This window comes from Sciurus vulgaris (genome assembly GCF_902686455.1).
Source record: "Sciurus vulgaris genome assembly, chromosome: 18".
In the NCBI taxonomy this organism is placed as follows: Eukaryota; Metazoa; Chordata; class Mammalia; order Rodentia; family Sciuridae; genus Sciurus; species Sciurus vulgaris.
The window spans coordinates 17,085,160-17,108,576 of record NC_136479.1 but is presented as its reverse complement, the minus strand read 5'-3'; the positions used below and the strand labels follow the sequence as shown (position 1 = coordinate 17,108,576).

The following is a 23,417-nucleotide window of genomic DNA, read 5'->3' as shown; positions in this document are numbered from 1 at the left end:
TCTGGCTCTGGATGGCGGGCGGGAAAGAGTTGACGTAGAAAGGTCCATGGAAAGCCAGCAGCACACAATGACACCCTGGTCATCAGAGCAAGCAAAGACTCCACGACACAAGATTCGAAACCTTTATTCAGCTGGGCGTGGTGGTGCATGCCTGTAATCCCAGCAGCTCGGGAGGCTGAGGCAGGAGGATCTCGAGTTCAAAGCCAGCCTCAGGAACTTAGTGAGGCCCTAAGCCAATTCAGTGAGACCCCGTCTCTAAATAAAATATAAAAAAGGGCTGGGGATGTGGTTCAGTGGTTAAGCACCCCTGGGTTCAATCCTCAGTACAAAAACAACAACAACAAAACCCTTATTCAATTACAATTTATCGTGGCTCACTTAGTTGACACTAGCTTAATATTTGGCACTGTACATAAACGATCCAGGCAAGCTGAAAAGGGAAAGCAAACAAACAAGACAACAGGGAGGGGACAGCTTCTCTGGAGGGGGAGAGAACTCAAATATAAATGGTGGCCAGGGTCAGCGAGGGTCCAGGCTCTGCGTGTGCGAGATCACAGTGCAACAGCTTTTTCTTTTTTTGGAGAGGAGAGGGAATTGGGTAAAGGAAAAGAGACTGGGCGATTTGTAGGAGGGAAGAAAATTCTTTCCTGCATGCAGAAAGAATGATAATTGGGTGAAATGAGGAGGAGAGACTTGACCCAGGTGGAAAGGACACCTCTGAAGAGGCTGTGATCTTTTTCTGTTTGGATTGTAATTCATCTGCTGACCCATTAGTCTCCCTCAATTAACTGCAAGTGCCTCAAGGGCAATTGAGAGTGCTCATTTTGAAACGTTTAAATAACAAACAGAAGCCAAAGGGAAAGAAGCCCTTCGGCCTCCCTCCCTTCCTAGGGCACCCACGGTTGAACAAACAGGCAAATGCTCGCTCGCCCATTCACTCTTCCCTGCAATCTGTCCTTTTTGCTACCAATAATGAGCTTCTTTCCAAGCCAGCACAGAATACATAGGTTGAGTCGCTGGGTAGCAAACCCAGTTAGAGCTTCCTGGTGCCCGGGCTGGGCTGGGAACAGAGATGCAGAGTTGCAGAGATGCTGAGCGGGGCTTCCCCCAAGGGCACCTGGGCTCCTCTCTTGACCCCAAGAACCAGCTTGGGGACCACTTCCAGGAAACCACCTGAAAAAATCATTTCAATTTCTGTTTTTCGAGGATTCAACAGCCTTCGACTCTACAGTGATGCTTACGGAAATTGGTTCAGGTTGAAGCAACCAAGGGTGCTCAAATGGGGGCAAGGAGCTTTTCAGCGGGGGACAGAGGTCTTTAACTCCTCAAAGACTCTGCCGGATGAACTGGACAGTGCCTGGTCCACTCCCACCTGGTCCAACTCTCAGTTTTCTGCAAATGCTGGCTTCCGGAGGGTGGGGCAATGTTTGGGCTTCTGCCCTGACCCTTAGGGCATAAAGTCAAGAGTGTGTGTATATGAATATGCACAAATGAAGTGTGCATATGTGTGTATTTATGTGCATCTGGGCGTGCATGTGTGGGAGTGTGTATTTGTGCACGTGCATGGTGGAGGAGAGGGTATTTGTGCATCTGTACATACGTATGTGTGTATATGTGTGGGACAGAGGACCCATTTTTATCATATCAAGTCCTAAGGAGCAAGGGACAGTTGCACAGGAATCCTTAGCTTCCCCTTGAAGACAGGACTGTGTCCAGGGGAAAGCCCATAGCCTGAGGGATGGGGCAGTGAAGGGTGAGGAGCGGATGGGAGAGTCCCCTCCTGCCTTCCTGCGACCCTGAGGGGCTACTGGACAGCATGGTCGCCCCCTCCTCTGGGTGGGCAGTTCAACCGGCTCTTCCCAGCAGGGCGGCTTTTGGACTATTGTTTTTGTATCTCCAAAGGTACCATCTCAGAGTCTGCCTCACCGCAGCCCAGAGGTTCTGAAACTGTGTTCCGTCTGCATCCTGTTTTAGGGTTTACAGAGGGCTGGGCTGGAAGCAGGCTGGTCTCGCAGGTGCAAAGCAGAGCACTCCTGCGTTTCCGTTTCCACGGACTACATTTCCACGTGAGACTTCCTTTCAGTGAAAGACCCTCCTCACAGCAAAAAGGACACCTCAGCTCCTTCCAGCCCCTGAGGGCATGGTGGAGACGCCTACTAACCCTAGTCAACAGGCCAAAATGGCGCCTGTGCTGTTCCCGGTAGCAGGAGCCCAGGTCTCTTGTTGAGTGTAGAAAATAAATGAAGTTCCCTTTTTTCCCTTGCCTGTCATGTCCTGCCCTTGATTCTCAAAATGCCCAGTTGCTTCTGCCAGGGAGAGGACAGCAGTGCTAGTGGGGTTGGGGAGGGAGCATGTGGGGGATCCCCTTCTGGAACCTGTGCAGGTCTGGGAAGGACTCCTTATTGAGAAGGTTCTGATTGCTTTAGGTCTCCAGGCTTCCTCAGGGACATCTCCTATGGTCCCATCCTATCTCCTCCAACTACGTGCAAAGGTAGTTGGATTCTGAGCTCTCCTAAAAGGCTGCTTCTGGGACAGCCATGTCATGATCAATGTTATAGTCAATGGTAAATGGCAGTGGTGCCAGGCAGAGTAGATAAGGAGTCAGAAACACATAATGAGACCAGGTGTGGTGATGCACACCTGTAATCCCAGCAGCTTGGGAGGCTGAGGCAGGAGGATTTCAGGTTGGAGGCCAGCCTCAGCAACTTATGAGGCCCTGAGCAACTTAGTGAGACCCTATCTCAAAATAAAAGATAAAAAGAACCAAGGAGGTAGCTCAGTGGTAGCACATCACTGAGTTTAATTCCCAGTATAATTATTATCATTAATAATGATAATACAGGTTGTGCATTCAAATAAATCTGAATTCAGTCCCACTGTGCTGCCTCTGATCAGATTACTTGGCCTGCCTGAGCTTCCGTTTTTCAAGAACAGCCATGAATCCCGATCGAACACTTACAATGTTCCCGTGATAAGCATCTTACATATATCGACTCATTTAACCTCCGTGACAGGTCTACTTCACAGAAGAGGAACCTGAGACACAGAGAGATAAGATAACTTGCTCAAGGCAATAATGGTTGGCGGGAGACAGAGCTGGGATTCAAACCCAGAGGCCCCCCTCTCAACTCCTGCACCCTGAGCACTGTCGTGAGGATTCTTTGAGCCTGGTGCCTGTAAAGTGCTTTGCAGTGTCTAGCGCGGAGCAAGTGCCCCTTGGAGGTTCATTTTAATTATTACTTTAGGGATACCTCCCATGCCCGTCCTCATCCCTCCCAGTACAGCAACGCGAATGACTGATGTCCCCAAATCTGTCCTCCACCAGAGACTTTCTATTGAGACCCAATTGACCACTGGTCATTTTTTTACTTTGGTGGCCCATGCATACCTTAAACACACCAAACTGTGGGAATTTGCAAAAGTAGCCCAGTTCTGTGATCCCGTAAAGCGACAAAGCCTATTTTCCACCACTTGATTCTGGATTTGTCCTATGACTTTGGCAGATGGGCTATTAAGAAGAAGGCACTTGAAAAATGTCATTGGAACTTGCCTTCTCTTGCAGAGTTTGGAGCCCTGAGACCACCGTGAACAGGTCTGAGCCCGCAGCTTGTGGAGAGAGACCTTGTGGAGGAGAAGCAAGGTGGCCCCCAAACACAGAGGTTGGACCTGACATGCCATGAGTGGTCACTGGTTGAGATCAGCTGAGCCTGGTCTGAATCAGAAAACCTGGCCAGATGAACCAGCCCACATGGCTAACCTACAGATTGGGAGCTAATATATGATTGCTGTGTGAAGCCATTTAGTTTTGGGGTGGTTTGTACGCAGCAAAAGCTAACCGACGCGATGTCTAAAACTGAGCTCAGCATCTCCTCCACCCCCCTGTGTTTCTCACATTAGCTGATGACACCCCAATCTGACCAGTTGTCCAAGCTAGACATCTGAGCATCATTCTAGAAACTTCTCTCCTTCGTTCTATTTACTCATCAAGAGCTGTTTAGGAGGTTTCACCCGCCCTCTCTCACCTGGTTCTCGAAAGTCTCCCAGTTGCTCCGGGGCCTGGAACTTTCCCTTCCTCAGCATCTCCTCCACCCCCACCACTTACCCATCTGAATCACAGGTCTGGTCCTATCGCTGCTCCTCACTTCCTGGTGATTCAAGTCCAAATGCGCCAGCCTAGCCTTCAAAGTGCTGCCCAGCTGGCCTCTCTCTGTCTGCGTTTCAAGTTCCACCTCCCACTTGATTCATTTCATTCCGACGCCATCCTCGTTCAAGACTGGGAGGCTCAGCAGGACAAAGTATACAGTTGGCTCTCCACATCCACAGCTTCAAACAATCGTGGATCAAACTATTTTTAAAAAATTGCATCTCTCAATCCCAAGCACCCCCCCAAAAAAATTGCTTCTCTATCTGTTCAGACTTCTTTCTTATCATATCCCCTAAATGATCAGTACAACTATTTATTTACATAGCATTCATGTGGCATTAGATAATACAAGTAATCAAGACATGACTTAAAATACACAGAATATATGCAAATACTCTGCTACTTTATTTAAGGAATTTAAGCATCCATGGATTTTGGTATCCCCGGGGTGGGGGAGGGGTAGAACCAATACCAAGGAAAACCTGTAAACTCTAGGAACTTAGTATAAGACAATGAACCCTATATTGGTAAAACAAAATTGAACATTGCCATTAAAATTTGGACCATGAGGGCTGAGCTGTGACTCAGTGGCAGAGCACCTGCCCAGCACATGTGAGGCACTGGGTTCTATCCTCAGCACTGCATACAAAAATAAGCAAATAAAATAAAGTTATGCTGTCTAGCTACAACTACAAAATTTGGATTGTGATAGAGGGTTTCATGCCACAGAAATATGTTGATGATATATTTTGAATCAGGAAACAAGCAGATTACAGAGGAATATGCTCAGTACATTTCATAACAAAACAAAACAAATGAATAAATTTTAAAAATTAGAAGAGAGTGGGAAGACTTTGCCCTACACGGGGTTATAATGGTTTAAGTCTATTTTTCTTTTGTTTTGTTTTCATTTTGTAATACATTATAGATGTTGTTTGAGTATGATAAAGTTTGCACTCCTAATCTATGGTGAGAAAAAAAGGAATTACAAATATATGAAGTTAGGACAATTTGTGGGAAGAAATAAATTCAATCTCTATTTCACAGCTTGCAGAAAAGAAATCTAATGGGTTAAAGTATTAAATGAAATACTAAAATAACTAGAAGAAAACTCAGTTTCGCATCCAATCTCAAAGAGGTAAATTTCCTCAATAAACATAATGACAAACTGGCCACAGTGACGCACATGTGTATTCCCAGCAGCTCAGGAGGCTGAGGCAGAAGGATCCCAAGTTCAAAGTCAGCCTCAGCAAAAGCGAGGCCCTCAGCAACTCAGCGAGACCCTGTCTCTAAATAAAATACAAAATAGGGCTGGGGATGTGGCTCAGTGGTCGAGTACAATCCTCAGTACCCAAAAAACAAAAGCAAACAAACAAAAGCATAATGACAAAAAAAGAAAACAAAGATTTTGACGATGCAAACACCTGACTTTTGTATATGAAACAAAAAACTCTAAAGAAAACTAAAAAGGAAACACAAACTGGGAAATATTTTCAACATGTATGACAAATATATATCATTTATCCGTATTATTTATCTATCTCTCTAACACATAAAAGAAAGGGGCATCAAGCTGGGCACAGCAGCTCATTCCTGTAATCCCAGCGACCTGGGGAGCTAAGGCAGAAGGATAGCAAATCCCAAGCCAGCCTCCGCACCTTGCTAAGACCCTGTCTCAAAAATAACAAATTTTCGAAAAGTTCTGGGGATATAGCTTGCTGATTGGGCGCCCCTGGGTTCAATCTCCAGTAATGGGAAAAGAAAAAAAAAAAAAAGGCCAGGGGGACTGGGAATGTAACTCAGTGACTGGAAAAAAGAAAAAAAAAAAAAGTTCTCTAATTCCTCTTTTTTTTTTTTTTTCTTTCTGCAAACATTTCCCCCTTCCCTTCATGTCTCTTTTCTTAAAAAAAGAAAACAAGAAAAAAATATAGATGCATATATTGTATCCCCAGTAGTCTTTGAGCATTTAATTCATGCTACATGCTTTCCTAAGTGCTTCACACACATCAACTGAATTCTCACTAGCCATGAAGGAGAAGTAGGGTCACTACCATCCCATTGTACAGATGGGGTAACTAAGCACAGAGATCACATAACCAAAGCACACAGCTGAGGCGCGAGGAAAGAATGCCCTGTTGGGTTTGCAAGGACAGAGGAACCTGCCTCTTCCCTGTGACTCGGCCCCACCCCCTAGGGTGAACGGCCCACCTTGCTCACTTCCTCATCAACCCTTTGTACTTTGGTTTCTGTTCCACTCCTTCCACTGAAAACAGCTCTGACAAAGAATACCAGCGACCTCTTGGTTGCCAAACCTGGAGAACACCTTTTGCCCCGATCTTGCTTGACCTCTCAATGGCAGTTGGCACTGTGGTCACGCCTTCCTTGAATTCCTTTCCTTGATTTATCTCACGCTGACTCTTTTTGGCTTCTGCTGAGAATTCTCTCTCTGTTTCTCTCTTTTCCTTCTGCTCGGCCCTTCCACATTTGCCGGTTGAGGGTTGTTTCAGGTCTTGGGTGATGGTAAAATATTTTAAAGTCTAGAATCACCTCCCAGTCAGAGCATCTAATTACTGGACATTTGATTTTCATCTTGTTTTCCCAAAGGCACAACAAATTGGGTGTGAGCTGAACTGAAGTGGTCACCATCTCCCCCAGAGGTGCCCTCCTCTTGTACCCCCGAATTCTGAGCCTGACATCCACCCCACTGCTCACACCAGGACCTAAATGCCCATCCAACTCCCCAAACTCTGTTTGATAACAACTTTTCAAACCCTGATATTTATCCCCACAGCCACTTCCTCAGCAAAGCACCTCATCATTTCTTTCTAAAATTCCGATAAATATGCTGCCTCCGGTGTATTGATTATACTTCAACCAAAGTGGTTTTTCCGAAATTTCATTACATGGCTTCACATCCTTTCTCTGGCCCTTCTGTTCTTGCTGTGCCCTTTGTCTCGGCTGGCCCTTCCTGGCATTATTTGCCTGATACCTGTCCTTCAAGAATTCATCAGTTAGGAAGCTTTCTCTAATAGCTTCTGTCTAGGCATCCATCCACCCACCTATCCATCCATCCACCCAGCCATCCACCCATTCATCCATCCACCCATCTATCTCTTCATCCATCCATCTATCCATCTATCCACCCATCCACCTATCCATCCATCCATCCATCCATCCATCCATCCATCCATCCATCCAACCATCCATTTATCCAATATTAATGAGGATATACTATGTTGCAAAAACTGAGCCTGGATACAGTACAAAGTCTTTGTTTCCACAGAGATGAGGACTCCATCATGTGTTTTTTGTCTTCCCCTCTGAAAGGCAAGATATTTGAAGGAAGGAGCTCTGCTGTGTTCATTTTTGAATACGTAGTGCTTTGAACACAAGGTCCCATGAAATAAAGAAGGTTGACTGACTTTTGTCTCACTGACTATGCCTAACAGCTTAGCAGGCCTATCAAAAGTAAATAACTAATAAAGGTAAAAAATTAAAAAAAGGAAGGAAGTCAAGTTTGTTTGGACTTGTTCTTAGTGACCCCTGGCTGACCCTGTAGTAATCCCTGCTTTTTTGTTGTCGTTCTCAATGCTCATAAATCAGATCTAGAGCTGACTGACCCTGCTCTGTGGCTTTGATTCTCTGCATCTCAGATTGGTGTAGCAGAAAACTCACCCGTGTCTGTTTACCCGCCATTCGCCATTCGTAAAGACAATATTTGCTTAACAATGTAGGTAGGTATTTCCAAGTTCAGACCAAAAAGTCAGAGGGCAGAATTCATTCATTCTTGAACTTTTGCAAGCTCTGCTCTCAGCCCAGCGAGCAGATGCTACAAGAGGGAGAAGGCAGGGAGACGGCAGAAGGGGAAGGGGCGGACGGGCTGCAAAACCAGGTCCTACTTCCCAGCGTAGATGAGACACTATGGGGAAATGTGGCGCCAAGACATCAGCATTGTCCTCTGGGAGTCTGGTGATTTCCCAGGGATCAGAGGCATCAGTGGCCTGGCTCCGGAAGTCTTTCGAAGTTGCAGTTTGAACGGGTTGTGGGGGCTCAGGGCTTGTTTCCCTTTAGGAAATCAGCATCCACACAGCCCGAGCTGGTACACATTACTTCTCTCCCGCATTAGAACAAAGTTCCTGGAGGACATGCCTCTAAGAGCATCTGCCCTACCAGGCAACTATCCTGAGGGTCCCCCAGTATCTACCTACCTCCATATCACTTCATAACCCAACCCAAAGCCACCTGCAGCTGTGCAAGGTGGGCCCTTGGCCTCACTTTGACTTCACTTTGACTTGGGAGGACACCATTTGCTGCTAAAGTCAAGGTTCCTCTTTGTGTTGCCTCTAGCATAATCACTGGAGTCTGATGACATTATGGATCCTTGGGCTCATCTCCCAGAGAGTCTGGTACAGTAGGTGTGAGCCTAGTGATTTGGAAACCACTGCTCTGGAGGAAAAATTTTGTGAGGGATGAAGGCTAGGAAGTTTAATGTGGGGCACTAAGTTCAGATGCAAATCAAGGCATGAGAGGTCAGTCCACAAAGAAAATTTTTGAGTGTGTTTCACCCCCACCCCCAACAAATGTGAAAAATGCCACCAAGAAGAAATGCAAAGTAAAATTATAATGGCTAGGCTTTTTTTCTTGACAGATTAGCAAAGATTAGAAGTTGAATAATAGGCTGGGCGCAGCATGCCTGTAATCCCAGCGGCTCAGGAGGCTGAGGCAGGAGGATCACAAGTTCAAAGCCAGCCTCGGCAACTTAGCAAGACCCTAAGCAACTTCACAAGGCCTGTTTCTAAATAAAATATGTACAGGGCTGGGATGTGGCTCAGTGGTGAAGTGCCCCTGGGTTCAATCCCTGGGACCAAAAAACAAAGAAAGAAACCAAAAACTGAATGTTGAATAATAAATCATGTGGTTGGAGTCAGGGGCCCAGATGTGCTCCTACTGATAGTGTTGAGGGTTCTCAGCTCTCAGTGAGGTCAGAGGTCACAGACTTGGAGAAAGGGGTTCTAGGTAAATGAGGTGAAACTGATGGGAGTCTGAGGGACTGAACAGAACTTTGACAGCCCAGTGACTTTTTAATTAATCTTTAAATAGTTGTTTACATGCCCCCACAGGCCTCTAGAATCCTGGAAAGAAAGACATTAATCTGCTCTATTTGTATTGTTGACAAATATATAAGCAGTCTCTGATACAGTTTCCATGAATGTTAGGGCTTTTTCAGGGAGTTGGGTGGGGGACAAAGGAGGTTCCTTAAATTCTTTCTCAAAATGGCATCCTGCCTTGTTCATCCCTAGAGAAGATACAAAGACAACCTCTGTGTGACTGCCGGAGTGACCGTTGGGGTAACCACTAGGGGGTACAGAACCATGCTCCCTTTGAAACAAGCATCCTTTTCCATAAGCCACGCCCCACTGGTGATCCTTGAAAAAAGATGTCCCTCCCTCTCAGCCTCCGGAAATCAGAATAGTCTCCTACCAGATGCATTCCTATGGAGGTAGACATCGCTGTCTCGATCTCTGTCCCCACGTCTTCAATGAAGGGATATTCATCCTGGTGATGGATCAGCACCTTAGCCCCAGTGGAGGACACAAGGAAGGGGTTGTATTCTTCTTCGTTTATGTACAGGATGACTTGTAGCCCTGAAAAGACAAGGTTCCTTACTGAGGTCAAAGCCTCGTGAAGCGTTCCCTGGGGTAGCTGACCCCCTGGGTGCTTGGGAAGGCTCAGATCCAAGGCCCAGCCACTGAAGGGCAGATGAGGGCTAGACTGGAACTCCAGGAGAGTAGGAGTTGTGCCTGGCTTCCCACTGCTGTGTCCCCCCAAATAGGGGTCCAAACACAGCATCGCTGTCACGATTCTTGCTAAGCACAAGTTCTTGCCGAGCATGGAGGAATTGCTACTCTGCCTGAGACACACACGTCCACGCGGTCCTTTGAAAAGTTTGGCTGGACGTCCACAGGGAGCTGCAGCGCTGTGGCTGCCGAAAGCCTCAGGAGCCCCCCCAGGGAAGGGAAAGGCAGAAACGGGGTGCCTGACCCTTGGCCTGTCTTCTCTCCCTGCCCCTGTTCTCGCTCTCTGCAACCTATTTAGCACCGAGCAGCCAGGGGGACCTACAGAAATCGGAAGTCAGATGGGATCACTCCCGCCTGAGACCCTTCAGGGGCACCTCGCTGGAGACAGGGGTGCGCCCCAGAATCAACCCCTCCGTGAGCGTCAAGGCCTTGATAACGGAGCCCCCCCGCCTCTCCCTCCTCATCTCCTGTCCCTCTTCCCCTCCCTCAACCAGCTCCAAGCACACCAGTCTTCTGTTTCTAGAAACATCCCATTCGTTTTACTCTCAGGGCCTTTGTGTTTGCTAGACGGTAGAATTCTCTTGTGCAGATCTTCTCATCCTTGAATAGGATGACCCCTCAGTGAGGGCTTTCTGAACTTCCTTTTTCCAGCTCAAACCCCCATCCTGACCCCCACTACTCTGTCTTTCCCTTGGTTGCTTTTCTCCACATTCCACTCATTGGTATTTGTAACTAGGTAATGTCTGGGCACATGCTTGTTCATTGCTTAAGAACAATAAGTTTTCTGAAGGCGGGATGGCATCTGTCTTGTTCTCTGGTACCTAGAAAAGCACCTTGCATAGAGCAGATCTCAGTAAATGAACGAATGAACCATCAGTCTATAAGAACTGAAAGAAGCTAACTAAGAGTTGATCTGAATGACATCTTTACTTTACATACAAGGGAATCAAAACCCAGAGAGGGACAGTGATTTCCTGGAGGTCACAAAGTCCTGTGCAGTAGAACCAGAACTCTGTACTTCTGCACTCTCAGTTCCCAGACAGCTTCTTCCTCTAAACTATGTGCTCTGAACTAGAGTTTCTGGCAGCCAGGGTTAGAACTCGGACTATATGATGACAAAGGTCTGGATTCCAAATGTGGATTTCCTGTCTGACAGGACCCAGCCTTTCCAGGTGGAAGCATTATTTATCAAATCATGTTCAGTTTGTATAGGACATTTCAATAATTCCTTCTGTGGGTAAGCCAGGTCAACCAGTTGGAGCTCCTAACTTCTTTACAAAAGGACTCATAGCAGTGGAATCAATCAGACATGACTTTTCTGTGTTCACATATGAATACATGATCAGTGTAACTCCACAACATGTCCAACCACAAGAATGTGAAGTTAGATTCCATGTAGATATGATGTGTCAAAATACCTTCTACTTAACAAACAGAGAAACAACATGTATCCCATTTGTTTACAATAAAAAAAAAATACCTTCTACTGTCATGTATAACTAAAAAGAACAAATAAAAAAATTTTTAAGGAGTCATAGAATAGTAGTGATAGTAGTACTGGTAGCACTGGTAATAAGGGTAGTAATGGCAGCAACTAATATTTATATGTGTGCCGAGTGTGTATATTGCTGAATGGTATCCTGCCTCCCCAAGTTCATATGTTGAAGCCCTAATCCCCAATGTGAGGGTATTTGGAGACAGGACTTCATTAAGGTTCAATGAGGTCTTATCTGGGAGGGTTGGTGTTCCTATAAGACAATGGAGAGATGTCACAGCACTATCCCCACTTGTGACGAAGCAAGGCCACTTGAGGATGCAGAGAGAAGACAGCCATCCGCAATGCAAGGAGCAAAGTCACCAGAAACCAAATTGCTTGATCTTGGGATTCCCAGTCTCCAGAACTGTACGAGGTGTCTGTGGTTTAAGCCAGCCTGTGTACAGCTTCCTGTTATGGTGGCCCGAGCCCACTAATCATGTGCAGCGGATCTCCCAGTGGGAGATATTATTATTAGTCTCACTCTACAGATGAAGGGCAGTAATCAGCCCAAGGTCACCCAGTGAGAGGCAGAGCTGGGTTTTGCCTCCAGAATCTGTCATCTTAACTCAGATAAAGGTGTGTCTACCTCCTTAATCTCCTATTCAGCACGTCCAGGTTTAGCTCCATCCAGAAGCCGCCTGCCCAGCATTACTCACCCCAGACACAAGCTTAAACCAGAGTGGTATCTCAGCAGCAGAAAGCCCAGCCACGTCCCTGTGTCTCTCTCAAGGGTAAAGAAGAGAAGTCAAAAAAGAAGACGGACACCCACATTGAAGAAAGGAAGCCACGTAGGTCTGATGGAAATGCTGAAAAGGGAGAGTAGCCTCTCTGGTTTGGGATCAGGTGGAGCGATCTGTGTTTCTGGAAGCTCAAGTTGCCCAGCCCCAGTTATCCTGCACCTACCATGCTCACTGTTAGAGGGCCTGGGGTCTCCTTACCGTACTCACTGCCCCCCATGGAGGTGCTGAGGATGCTCTCGTTATCTCTGTTGTTGAATGTGTAGCAATTCCCATACATCGGATGGTGGAAGAGGGTGAAGTTCCTATGGATGAAGAAAACGGGTCAGAAAGGGCTGGGCTGGGAACGCCCCTGGTGCCTCTCAGCTGAAGTTGGAAGGGCAGTATGAATGAGGTCGCCTCTCTCTGAGGACCATGGATGATAGACATGACCCCTTTCCCTGTTCCCTCTGCAGAAGAGAACCCCTGGTGCCCCGTTCCCATACACGGAGGTGGATGAGATCAGCTTTCTGTTCTCCCCTCAGCCCTCTTTCCGGCTTCTCTCTCTGTTCCTTGTTCTCCACGTCTACTGCAGCTTCCTCCACTCTGGAATTGCTCAGCCTACGTGTAACATTCTTTTCCATTCAAATTACCAGTCCCGGGAGATGCCCCCCCAGAGAGGGAATCCCATCGTACAACTTATGGGACTTTGGAATTCGTCCCTCAGGGAGCTATCATTCCCATCCCTCTGTTTTTGCAAGGACCCATATGTCTACGATCACACAGACAGGTGGGAGAGTAAGCTTAGTGTTTAAAAAAGAATGGAGCAAATCCTTAGGACAGGCAGGGTCCCGGAGAACGTCCCACCTGCTCCCAGTCACCACCAGGTGGACAGGTTTGAAGGTTGGCAAATGTGAACGGAGGCTTTTCTTTTCCCCACCCTCCTTTACTTCCTTCCCTCCTTTGTAGGACGGCGTTGGTTCTCAAATGCTGGCATGCATCACAAGAATAGGCCAAGTTCTCTGCACACCATCAGCTCTTCCATATCATGATAAGTAATTTCAGGAGTTTGAAGATATTGTGGTTCCCTGCCAGGTACACTTTACACACCGATTCCAGAACTAGCTCCGGTGTATGTGGTTTTCCAAAGGGCGGAATCAGTGAGAAGAGCACCTTCTGCTCCAGCTGAGCTGGAGGCGCATGCGGGGACCCAGAGGCAGAGAGAACCGCCTTCCTTTCCTGACCTGGCACTGCAGGACATCCCGTCAAAGAAGCAGGTGACCAGCAGCTCCTCCGCAGAGTAGCTCATGTTGATCTTCTTCTCCAGAGGCACCTGGGCCATGATGTTCATGTAGTGCAGCTTGTACCACTCTTGGATGGCGTTGATCCCGGAGCTGAAGGTGTAGGTGGCACAGTCGGAGGTGTCATTGGAACACTAGAAATAAGAGGAGATGCCAGGCTGTTACCAGGCGACCTGCTACCTTTTGGAAGGACTGGAAGGATGAGTAATTGAAACTTCAGCCCAGATACTCAGGGGACCAGGAGGGAAGCCCAGGACAAGGATGGTTTTCCTTTTACCTCTGGGGACTGGGAGAAGTCAGCCTTAAGCCGTCAGGACAAGAAAGAGGCTAGTGAAACATTCGGAGTTTGGCTGATTAACGCTTCTGAGTTCCTGCTACATAAACAGTTTAAAAATCTGGATTCTAGCCCAGACTCTGATGCTACTGCTCTGCAGGATCTTAGGCAAGACACTATGTACCCATTATGTCACTTACAAAATACTAATTGAAATACCAACCTAACCAACCACATATAGTGGTTGAGAGAACCCACTCTTGAATTATAGGATAATGAGGGTTTTATAAGGAAGTCACGGTACATTCCAGACGTTCTGATCACTCAGGGCTTGGAAAGTTTTCTGAAAAGACAGATGTCAAGGAATTGATTGTGATCTCAAGGAGAATCTTGTGGCTGTCCTGTGAATGATCTTAGGAGTACTTTAAAGTCTCAGAGATTTTGAAGAGGGGCCATTTTTTCAGGATTTGTGATTATAGGTATAGAAGTATGAGCAATCAAGCTATAAGGTACAGAAGCATCTCCTGTCCTCAAGAGGTGACTGGGGCATGGGGAAAGATGATGGTGGAGGAGTTTGCCTAGGAAGGTGATGGAATTTCTTTCCATTGAGGGACTGTTCCCAAAAGTCCCACAAATGGGACCAGAAGAGGAGATGAGAAATCAGGCCAGAGCACCTCACAAAGGCCAGCAGTACAAGGGATGCTGGTGTTTTGTTGTGAGATTATCTATTTTCTTCCTTCTGGTGTCTGCACCCAATTTTGCTTTATGGGAATTTTTTTCTCCCACTTTGATACAGTCTGGTGAGATTATCCTTCAAGACGTCCTGCCTTCCATTATCAGCCAAGAGGATGGCAGGCAACCCATGCTTGGCCAACCAGATGGTTCCAAGATGGAATTTGTATCTTAAGCAATAACAAAAAGCCTGAAAACAGCTTCTTTCATCCAGCAGCTGTATCTGAAATGAACCTATCACTTCGTTCTGCCTAGATTCCTAGATCTTCCCTAATTTCTCTCCTTTCGAGAGGCCTCCGTGAGCTACGGTCACCTCCTAAGACATTTCCCCCATGTTTTAAGATTGCTTGAGTCAAGTCTCACTTGCGGGCAGACAACACACCCTCCCCGGGTGTAACTCTGCCAGCTGGTCTACAGGAGCAAACGGCTAGGAGAAGAGACCCTGGGCCCACCAGTTCCAGCACATTCCATACCCCGAAACCATGAGGAAGCAAGTCTCACCAGCTGGAACCCCACCACCTCCTTGGACTCATGGACATGCATGATGTTGGAGGCCTTGTGAATGATCTTCCCGCTCACTTTCCGCTTCCGGCCAGTGAAGAAGTCCCTGGCCTTGCCCTTCTCCTCCTCGTTGAAGATCAGCAGGGGAGCCACGTTGAGGAATTTGGGCTGGGTGCCTTCCCAGGCTGAACCCCAGGTCTCTGCCTCCCGACGTTTCCGAGACTTCACCTCTGAAAAGCCAAATAGGGACTTCAAGGCCCCTCTGGTCTCCTTATCCAAGTCGGCCAGAAGGTCACGCACAGCACTGTACCTGCCAAGATGGGAAGGTAGTGACTGTCAGAGAAGGCCAACCCCTCAAGCAGAATGCCGTCACTTCTCTGGGTTAAATTCCATGGAGTGTACCCTAACCCTAACCCTAACCCTAACCCTAACCCTAACCCTGCCCACTCCCTTGGCCAAGAGGACCAAGCCTTCACCAGCCATCCAGAGTCACTGTTGGCTCCCACAAAAGGGAAAGGCTCATGGGTGACCCTTGCATGACATTTTGTGGCTTCACCTCTGCCAACCCTGTCTTCTTGCTCTTGGGGTGTGTTGATGGATTTGTCCCAACCAGCATTTCTGGAGATGTGACTGTCAGGTCCCTCCCATTATCCAGCCACAGTGAGGACAAATAAATAACTGCTGACCAGAAGTCTGCCCAGCGGGAAGGCTGCATCTCCACCCCACATACCCTGCCTCTGCCAACTGGCCTCCTCCAACCCTCCAACCAGAGCTGGGAGGAAAGAGAACATGTTACCCTGTGACCCTGGCAACACCAGAGAAGATAGAAGAATAACGATAAGTTGACTTCAGCAAGCCCAATGATGCCGCTGAAAATTTTTTCACATTACCAAATATTCCCAGCCTCTCCCTTAACCCTCCCCTCTCTTTTCTCTCCTCCTAGGCATCGGCAATGTAGCACAGCGATTCAGAAGACCAGTTCCACAGCTTGACTACCTGAGTTCAAATTCCCCCTCCCGGTTCTGGCTGTGTGACCTTGGACAACTCACTTAGCTTTTCTGTGTCTCAATTTCCTCAGGTTATTGGGAGGGATTGAATAACTTATTATATATATATAGGAAACACACATATGCATGAATTTAATGGTCGAGATTATTCATTATCAGTGTAGCTATATTTGCACTACGATGTGGGATTCACGAGGTCAAAGACTCTGTGGGGGTTGTTCAGTTCTATGCCTCAGAACCTATGCAAGATGATTTTTAGAAGCTGAGTAATTATGGAACTAATCATGGGTGGAAGGAGGGAGGGAGAAGGGAGAAATGGAAGGAAGAAAGGAGGAAGAAAGGAAAGAGAGGAAAGAGGCTTAAGAGGTAGAGAATGAGTCGTAGACGCATGGATTTTGAACTTTGCCAACAAGTTGATGACTGGACAAGTCAGCTTCCCTTGATAATCATGATAATCTTCCTCCCCCACCACCTGGCTCTTCTGATCTCCCCACCTCCACCCCTGCCCTGACAAAATCCTGCTGGATTCTGACCCGCCAGGCAGATCAGTGTTCCATGATCCCGAGGACTCTGATGACCCATTTAGAACAGGTCCTGCAGCTGACAATGGGTAGCACCAACGGTTGATCCAGTACAGAGCCCAGTGATCTCAACCAGTGGGGCTGGGCTCACTCAGATGAGGCTTAGGGCAGCCGGGATGCTTCTGGAAGTCACCCGGTTGTCATTTCTGAGTCAGCCTGGAGCTCTCATTTTGTGAAGAGTGAGGGTGTGGACTTAGAAAGCTGGGAGAATGGCTGAGCTGGGTCTGGTGTGGGTGTATATGGGGAGAGGGAGAGGGCGCTAGCTCATTCCAGGCCCAACCTCCAAGCAAAACTGGTCCCTGCAGCTGCCCCTGTGTGCCTCCCCTGAGCTAGCCTCTCCCCAGAAGTACCTGATGGACAGAAACCTTGGTGCAGATTGGGAGCCCCGGGAGAGGGCAGTTTACCGATGTTGGCAATGAACTCAAAGGTCTAAAGAATCTTGCGCATCTACCAGCTGGGACGGCTGGCAGACTGCGGGGACTTGGGCATCTGGGAAGTCATGACTCCTGCTCCTAGGTCTCTCCTCCTGCCGCTTACTTGTAGGGGTTGATGTTGCAGATGGTGACAGCAGGGAAATCCAGCTTCTGGAAGTGGACCTTGATGGAGACAGAGACGGTGTAGAAGGAGCACACGAGGAGCGCGCACTGCCAGATGATGAGGGCCACCGCGGTGAGCGTGATCCCGATCCAGATGAGGCGGCGGAGGCGGCCCCGCGACACCACGATGCGGCGGCAGCCGTGGGTGTTGGTGTTGAGGCAGTACCACCGCATCAGGTCTTTGATGGTGGGTGCCTGAGGGCCTCTCACAGGCAGATTCTTCTTGATTTTGGCTTTGATCTTCTCTCCAGGAGCCATGGCGAGGACGGGACTTGGCGGGCAGGCAGCGCGCTGGAGGGACAGAGAAAAGCAGGTGAGCGCGCACAAGCTGGCCTGTTGGCAGGTCCCTGGAGGCCAGGGAGCTCGGAGGCCTCCTTCCTCTTTTTCTCTGTGGGCTGGACAGTCTGCATTCTGAAGCCTTGGCCCCTTCTCCAGGATATTTGTTCTTGGCCACCACAGCTGCCAAAGAGGCTGCCTCCTCCTCTTAGGGCCCCCGGGGCCTGGCCCTGTGGGGGCTGGGCCAGGTGGAACCCGCGAAGACTGGCCCGACTGGCCGAAGGACCTTTCCCCTGGGTTTCTGGGACAGGAGCCCTCAGTGCAACCCAATCACACCTGTCTTATCAGGTGGGGGTACTGAAACGTGCCTTATCACTCCACCCACCTGCCCTCTGGAGGGCAGCGTCCCTATCCCAATATGCCCCCTGGTGCTCAGAGCAGGGTCTGGCACAGACAAGTGCTCAGCAAGGTGTTACCGACAGATGAAATCAGCCAAGAGAATTTTCTGGCAGCTCCCGAGATCATGTTCCTGTCCCCATTTCCTCCAGCCCCTTTCCCTGCTGCTTTCTTGAAAGTGGAATGATTTCTGTTTCATTTCTTTTCTTTACAGACAAGCTCTTCTGGCTTCAGAACACCTGATAGGATATATGTATATAACAATATTCTACAACCGTGGGCCACCTAATATTTGCCAGGCACTGTGCCACACTTCTTTGATTTGAAGATACCACTCACTTGGAGAATGCACCTTGATTTAATAACAGCTCTTGGGAAAAGTATTGGAAAGCAAATTATTACATTCGTCAATATACAGGAAGCATCTCAGTTATAGAAACTTTATAGTGTGAAATAATATTCATTATCTATTTATATATAGTTCACTTAATGTTTCAATAATTCCATGAAGTAGGCACAGAATTATTATCTCTGTGTTACAGAGGAGGAAAGTGAGCTCAGAGAGGTGGATCACTTGTGTAAGATTGTACAGCTAGTTAGTGGAGGAACTGGACAGGAATCTTGCAGCCTTAACCACCATGGTATGTGTCTTTGAGCAGCTTCGTGTTGTACTGGGGGCTGCTATGCCCCTCATCAAAGCAAGCAGTTGATCAACAGTACCTAAGACTAAAGATAGGAGGAAAGGGAAAGAATCTTGAGATATTTAATTTCCAAATACTCTGGATAGTAAAGGAGACTACTTCTGGGGGACGGGGCACATGCAAACTCTGTCCCTTGTGTGTTCCACAGTACCAAAGCCAAATTAGGACATGCTCTGATTTGGAGGTATACAGAGTGGTCCCCACATCCCCAGAAGTCCCATGTCTGACACCAGGACTTAGGTGTGCCCCATTAAATTCTTTAGGGAGGATTCTGGGCCTGTAGAATTACTTTTTCACCATCATGAATCCATGGAATATGGTCCAAAAGTGTGAGCTGGAGCAAAGCTGGGGTCTTTCAAACGTATAGCACTATTGGATTTGAGGCTAATGATGCGAAAGAAAGCGAGTTGGGGGTAGAAGTGAGATATCCAGAGTCAGCCAAACTGTTCCAAACCCTCCAGAGACTTCTGTGATTTTGTTAGGATGAAGAAAACCATCTACAATACCCCAAATTATGCTATTAACCTCTTGGCAAGAGGAATAGAATTTGTTTTTGTTCATTTGTTTGTTTGTTTATTGCAGAACTGAGAATTGAACCCAGAAGGGTTCTACTTCTGAGCTATTGCTTTGGCCTTTCTTTTTTTAATTTTAATTTTTTTTTTTGAGACAGGTTCCTGTGAACTTGTGTTGAGGCTAGCCTTGAACTTATGAGCCTCCTGCCTCAGCCTCTAGAGTGGCTGCAAAATTTGTTTGGTTTTATGATTTTAAATATTACTCATGCCCACCTTTTCCTTTACAACAATCCCTAACCAAAAAAGAAAAGAGTAGCAAGAATTTACTTTTTAAATCTAGGCCCAGGTTTCATGTCCTGCCAAATAAAACTGCAGCCCAGGAAAACTTTCCTCCTGCAAATGTTCACCAGAAGCTGTGATTCTGGAAGCTCCTCTCTCCAACTCCCAGTCTTCTCACTGAAGACAATACCTGGGCTCCCTCTTCTCATCAATCCCTTCCCTGGCACTGACCCTGACTCCAGTAGTAATGTCAAAGGAGTTCCACAAATGCTCCCACAAATATTTCAAGTTCAAGGTAAAACAAGTTTGTAGACTACTGGATTGTGCCTCCTTTGAGAAAGCATTAGCAGCTGGCACATAGCACTCACTCTTCAGAGTACTTTTCAGGTATTACCTCATTTAATTTTTCACAGCAATCTTTCTAGGTAGGTATCAGAATCCCACTCCCCTCATGCAAATGAAACGGAGACACCAAGATTACGTAGCTTGCCCAGCCTCATATTGGAAAGTGGCTGGGGGGCTGGAGTTGTGGCTTAGTGGCAGAGCGCTTGCATGGCATGTGTGAATCCCTGGATTCAGTACTCAGTACCACATATAAATATATAAAATTGAACAAAAGATCCCTTGACAACTGAAAAAAAATATTTAAAAAAGAAAGTGGCTGAGCTGGGATTTGAATGCAGGAGTCCATACTTTTTTATCTACTAGCTATACTGCTCCTGAAATGATAGTGATAGTGGCAGTAGAAAATAATGACTATCATTTATCCATCCCTAACTGTGTCCTGGCACCCCATTTAAATCCTTTATGCACATTACCTAATTAAATTCTCACTACAAATTACATGAGGTATTATAGATCCCCATTTCACAGAGGAGGAAACTGAGGTGCAGAGACGCAAGGTAATTTGCCCTGGGTCACAAAGGTAAGAAGGATTAAAAGAATTTTTTTTCCTTCAAATTCCAGGGTCCTGGTTCATGACCGCAGGTCCCTATTGCATACCCTTGGACTATCGTTGACTTCGTCTATTCCCCATGTCACAGTAAAGGAACCTGGGGAGGGGTGAGAAATTTGCTCCAAGTCTTGGGCAGGGTTAGTCACAGAACTTGGAAGGGATCAGGGACCTAAACCGATGTGCGCACTGCTGTGGCGCTGTGTGGAGATCGCTTGCGCCTCTGACTCGACCACCCGACCCAAGCTCCTCTTGGAAGCACCAGCAAGTCCTGCCCGCCCTTGCACGGAGCTACTGGTCGCTGTCCTGTGGCCAAAACCCGGTCTGCCCCCGTCTGCCCCAGGACAGTTTGGGCCGAGGCTACCCGCTCAAGAGACCAACCAGCCTGCTTCAAGTGTTTGCTTCTTTCTGCAACAACAGTTCGCCTCCAAAGAAAGCATTCCAGAGTGTAAAAGGAGCAGCCACGGTCAAGTCCATGCGCTTCGCCAAGGCGGGGAAGGGGGCTCTGCCAGGTAGCTCAGAAATGCCTATCGCTCTGTGACCCGCGCCACGGCTTGAAGAGACAAGAGAGCCGGACTCGATCGCTCCGGGAAAGTGTCCCCGCATCCCGGCCACCCGCAAGCAGCCACGGGTGATGCCGGCAAGGCCACCGACCTACCGCGCGATCCGCCTGCCTGCGGCGCTCTGGTGCCTGAAACCCTTCCCGGTCCGACCCAGCGCGGCTACCTCACCTCTCAGCTCCGAAGGATGGGGGTTCGCGGTGTGCACCATCCGGCTGCTCTGCTTTTCTGCTCTCCTCACAAAGCAAGCATCCCCAGTTGGCGCGCCCAAGGGCTCCTGTGGGCGGAGCCTGGGCCCCGCCCCTAGAGCCCCGCCTCCTCAGGGTCTGCCCCCTCCTACCTGCCCAGGTGTATTCCCCATGCCGCCGAGAACCTGGGACCAGCCCAGAGCGGGCCACAACTCCACAGCGCCACCTGCCTTCCTGAAGCATCTCTGCGCCCCAGCTGGGCCTGCCCTGGGCCTTTCGGTGGCAAAGCGAGTGCCTGCTGCCTCCCGGAGGCCACCCTGCACTCTGCATGCCTCTGGGTCTCGGTGGCACCTCCAGGCAGCTCCTCCTGCTGCTCTATTACTGACCGGCCTTCCACTCTGCTCCAGATCACGGGCATCTTCCTGCCTCAGCACCAGCTGGAATTCCACACAGCTTTTAGTCCCCCATCCCCTCCGACTAGCTTCTGACCCGCGCCTTGAGGCTGCATCCTGCTCAACAAGGCCACCCATCCTTTGGTCTCTTCAATTGCCTTTTTATAGGGATTCAGGCAGATTACCAGCAGAAATGAGTTTAGAAATCACAACTGGGAGAAACCACAGAGATCCTCCCTTCCGCCACCGTGCCTTTGAGTAAGGAAGAAACTGAGACACCAGGAGGGAAAGGGTCTGTTCTCACACAGAGCTTCTCCAATGCACAATCACCTACAGATCTCTTGGTAGAATGCAGGGGTCGGGAGGGTCTTGAGAGTCTGCGTGTCTGACTTCCCAGGATGTGCCTCTGTTGATGGCCCAAGGTGATGCTTTTGTGTAGCAAGGGTTATTTACTGGCCCAGGTGGTGGAAACAAACCCAGCACTACTGGAGCTTAATAGAGTTTAAAGAAACTCTATTAAAAAATATAAAAAATAAACTTCCACCGTTTTTTCTTACAATACATGCTCATTGTGAAAAATTATAATGGCAATCCACATCCCTCGCTAAATAAGCATGGTTAACATTAAGGTTATTATTTTGCATATATACACATATATATACCATATACATACATGAATGTATGTGTGTGTGCACAATAGGATTTTGAAATATATGCTGTTTCAAGATTTCTGGTTTGTTTTGATGCTAATACCTCATATTTTCTCATTGTAAAATGAAGACAATTTTTTCACCTCATGGTAGATTACAGGCAACTTTCCTTGCCCAAAATGTACATTTGCCTAAGTATTCCATTCACAAAATTTGTTTAATCAATTTATCAATACATATATTGCCTTCAAGCTTTCACTAATATATTCTTTGTATAAAATCTTCCTTTACATCTCTGATTATTTTCTTGGGATAAATTCTTACCAGTGGGATTTTTTCCCCTGTCAATATACTGGCTCAGTTTGATTGACAAAACAAAAAGTACAGTTGAGATAAAGGCTGTTTAAAAAACAGGATATAGACTAGAATAATCATAGATTATGTATGTGTGTGTTTATCTATAGGTACACTTACATATATGTCAAAACACATGTGTTTTTAAGAGAGGTTATCTCTTGGGCTGGGTTTATGAGTGATTTTTACTGATCTCTATTATTTTTGTTGTTGTTGAAGTATATATGTTCTGTACCATAAGAATAATGTTATGTGTTCATTCGGTGCAGACCTGGTACCTCTTCTGTGAAGCGGCAACTGAGGAGACTCTGGTGCTCTCCATGACTGACGAAAAGCCTGAGGAAGGAGTCAAGACTGAGAACAACAACTGTATGAACTTGAAGTTGGCAGGGCAGGATGGTTATGCGGTGCTGTTGAAGATGAAGAGGCATAGACTCCTTAGTAAACTAATGAAAGCCTATTGTGAACCACAGGGTTTGTCCATGAGGCAGATCAGAGTCTGATTTGATGGGCAGCCAATTAATGAAACAGACATACCTGCACCGTTGGAAATGGAGGATGAAGATATGATTGATGTGTTCCAGCAGCAGACAGGAGGTGTTTACTAAGTAGGGAACCTGCTACTTTGCTCCAGAACTCTGTTCTTACAGACCAAGAATACATTCTTAATTAGAAAACTGCAATTTGGTTCCACCACATCCCGACTACTACAGTATAGTTTTCTCTATTGTTTTATTTCCCCGTCCCCATTCCTTTATTGTAACTGATGTATGTGCATAAGCATATTGCATTTTTAAAACTAAATAGCCAATGATATGTTTTGATTGACATCAGATGGAAATGGGATGGGGAGAAATACTGGTTCTGTGAAATTATCCCTTTCTCCATTAGTGGCATGCTCATTCATTCCAGTAAGTTATTTTGCTTTCACTGTTTAAACAAAAAACAAAAAACAAAACCTGAACAACAT

The 23,417-nt window shown here is 47.3% G+C and overlaps 1 protein-coding gene and 1 pseudogene across 2 annotated transcripts in view; one reads left to right on the top strand and one right to left on the bottom strand.

The window, feature by feature from the left end:
- Positions 1-21,150, bottom strand: part of SCNN1G (sodium channel epithelial 1 subunit gamma) — a 28,001-nt gene extending 6,851 nt beyond the window's left edge. Inside the window, exons 1-6 of the mRNA XM_079120050.1 lie at positions 21,035-21,150; positions 17,129-17,478; positions 15,004-15,313; positions 13,440-13,630; positions 12,418-12,521; positions 9,626-9,789 (exon numbers count right to left, since the gene is read on the bottom strand). Of these exons, the coding sequence (XP_078976176.1) occupies positions 9,626-9,789; positions 12,418-12,521; positions 13,440-13,630; positions 15,004-15,313; positions 17,129-17,445 (1,086 nt within the window). The 5' untranslated portion in view covers positions 17,446-17,478; positions 21,035-21,150. The remainder of the gene's footprint in view (positions 1-9,625; positions 9,790-12,417; positions 12,522-13,439; positions 13,631-15,003; positions 15,314-17,128; positions 17,479-21,034) is intronic.
- Positions 21,151-22,767: 1,617 nt separating this feature from the next.
- Positions 22,768-23,055, top strand: LOC306649271 (small ubiquitin-related modifier 2-like; annotated as a pseudogene). Its single transcript has one exon. The product of its transcript is annotated as a small ubiquitin-related modifier 2-like (transcript).
- Positions 23,056-23,417: the final 362 nt, after the last annotated feature.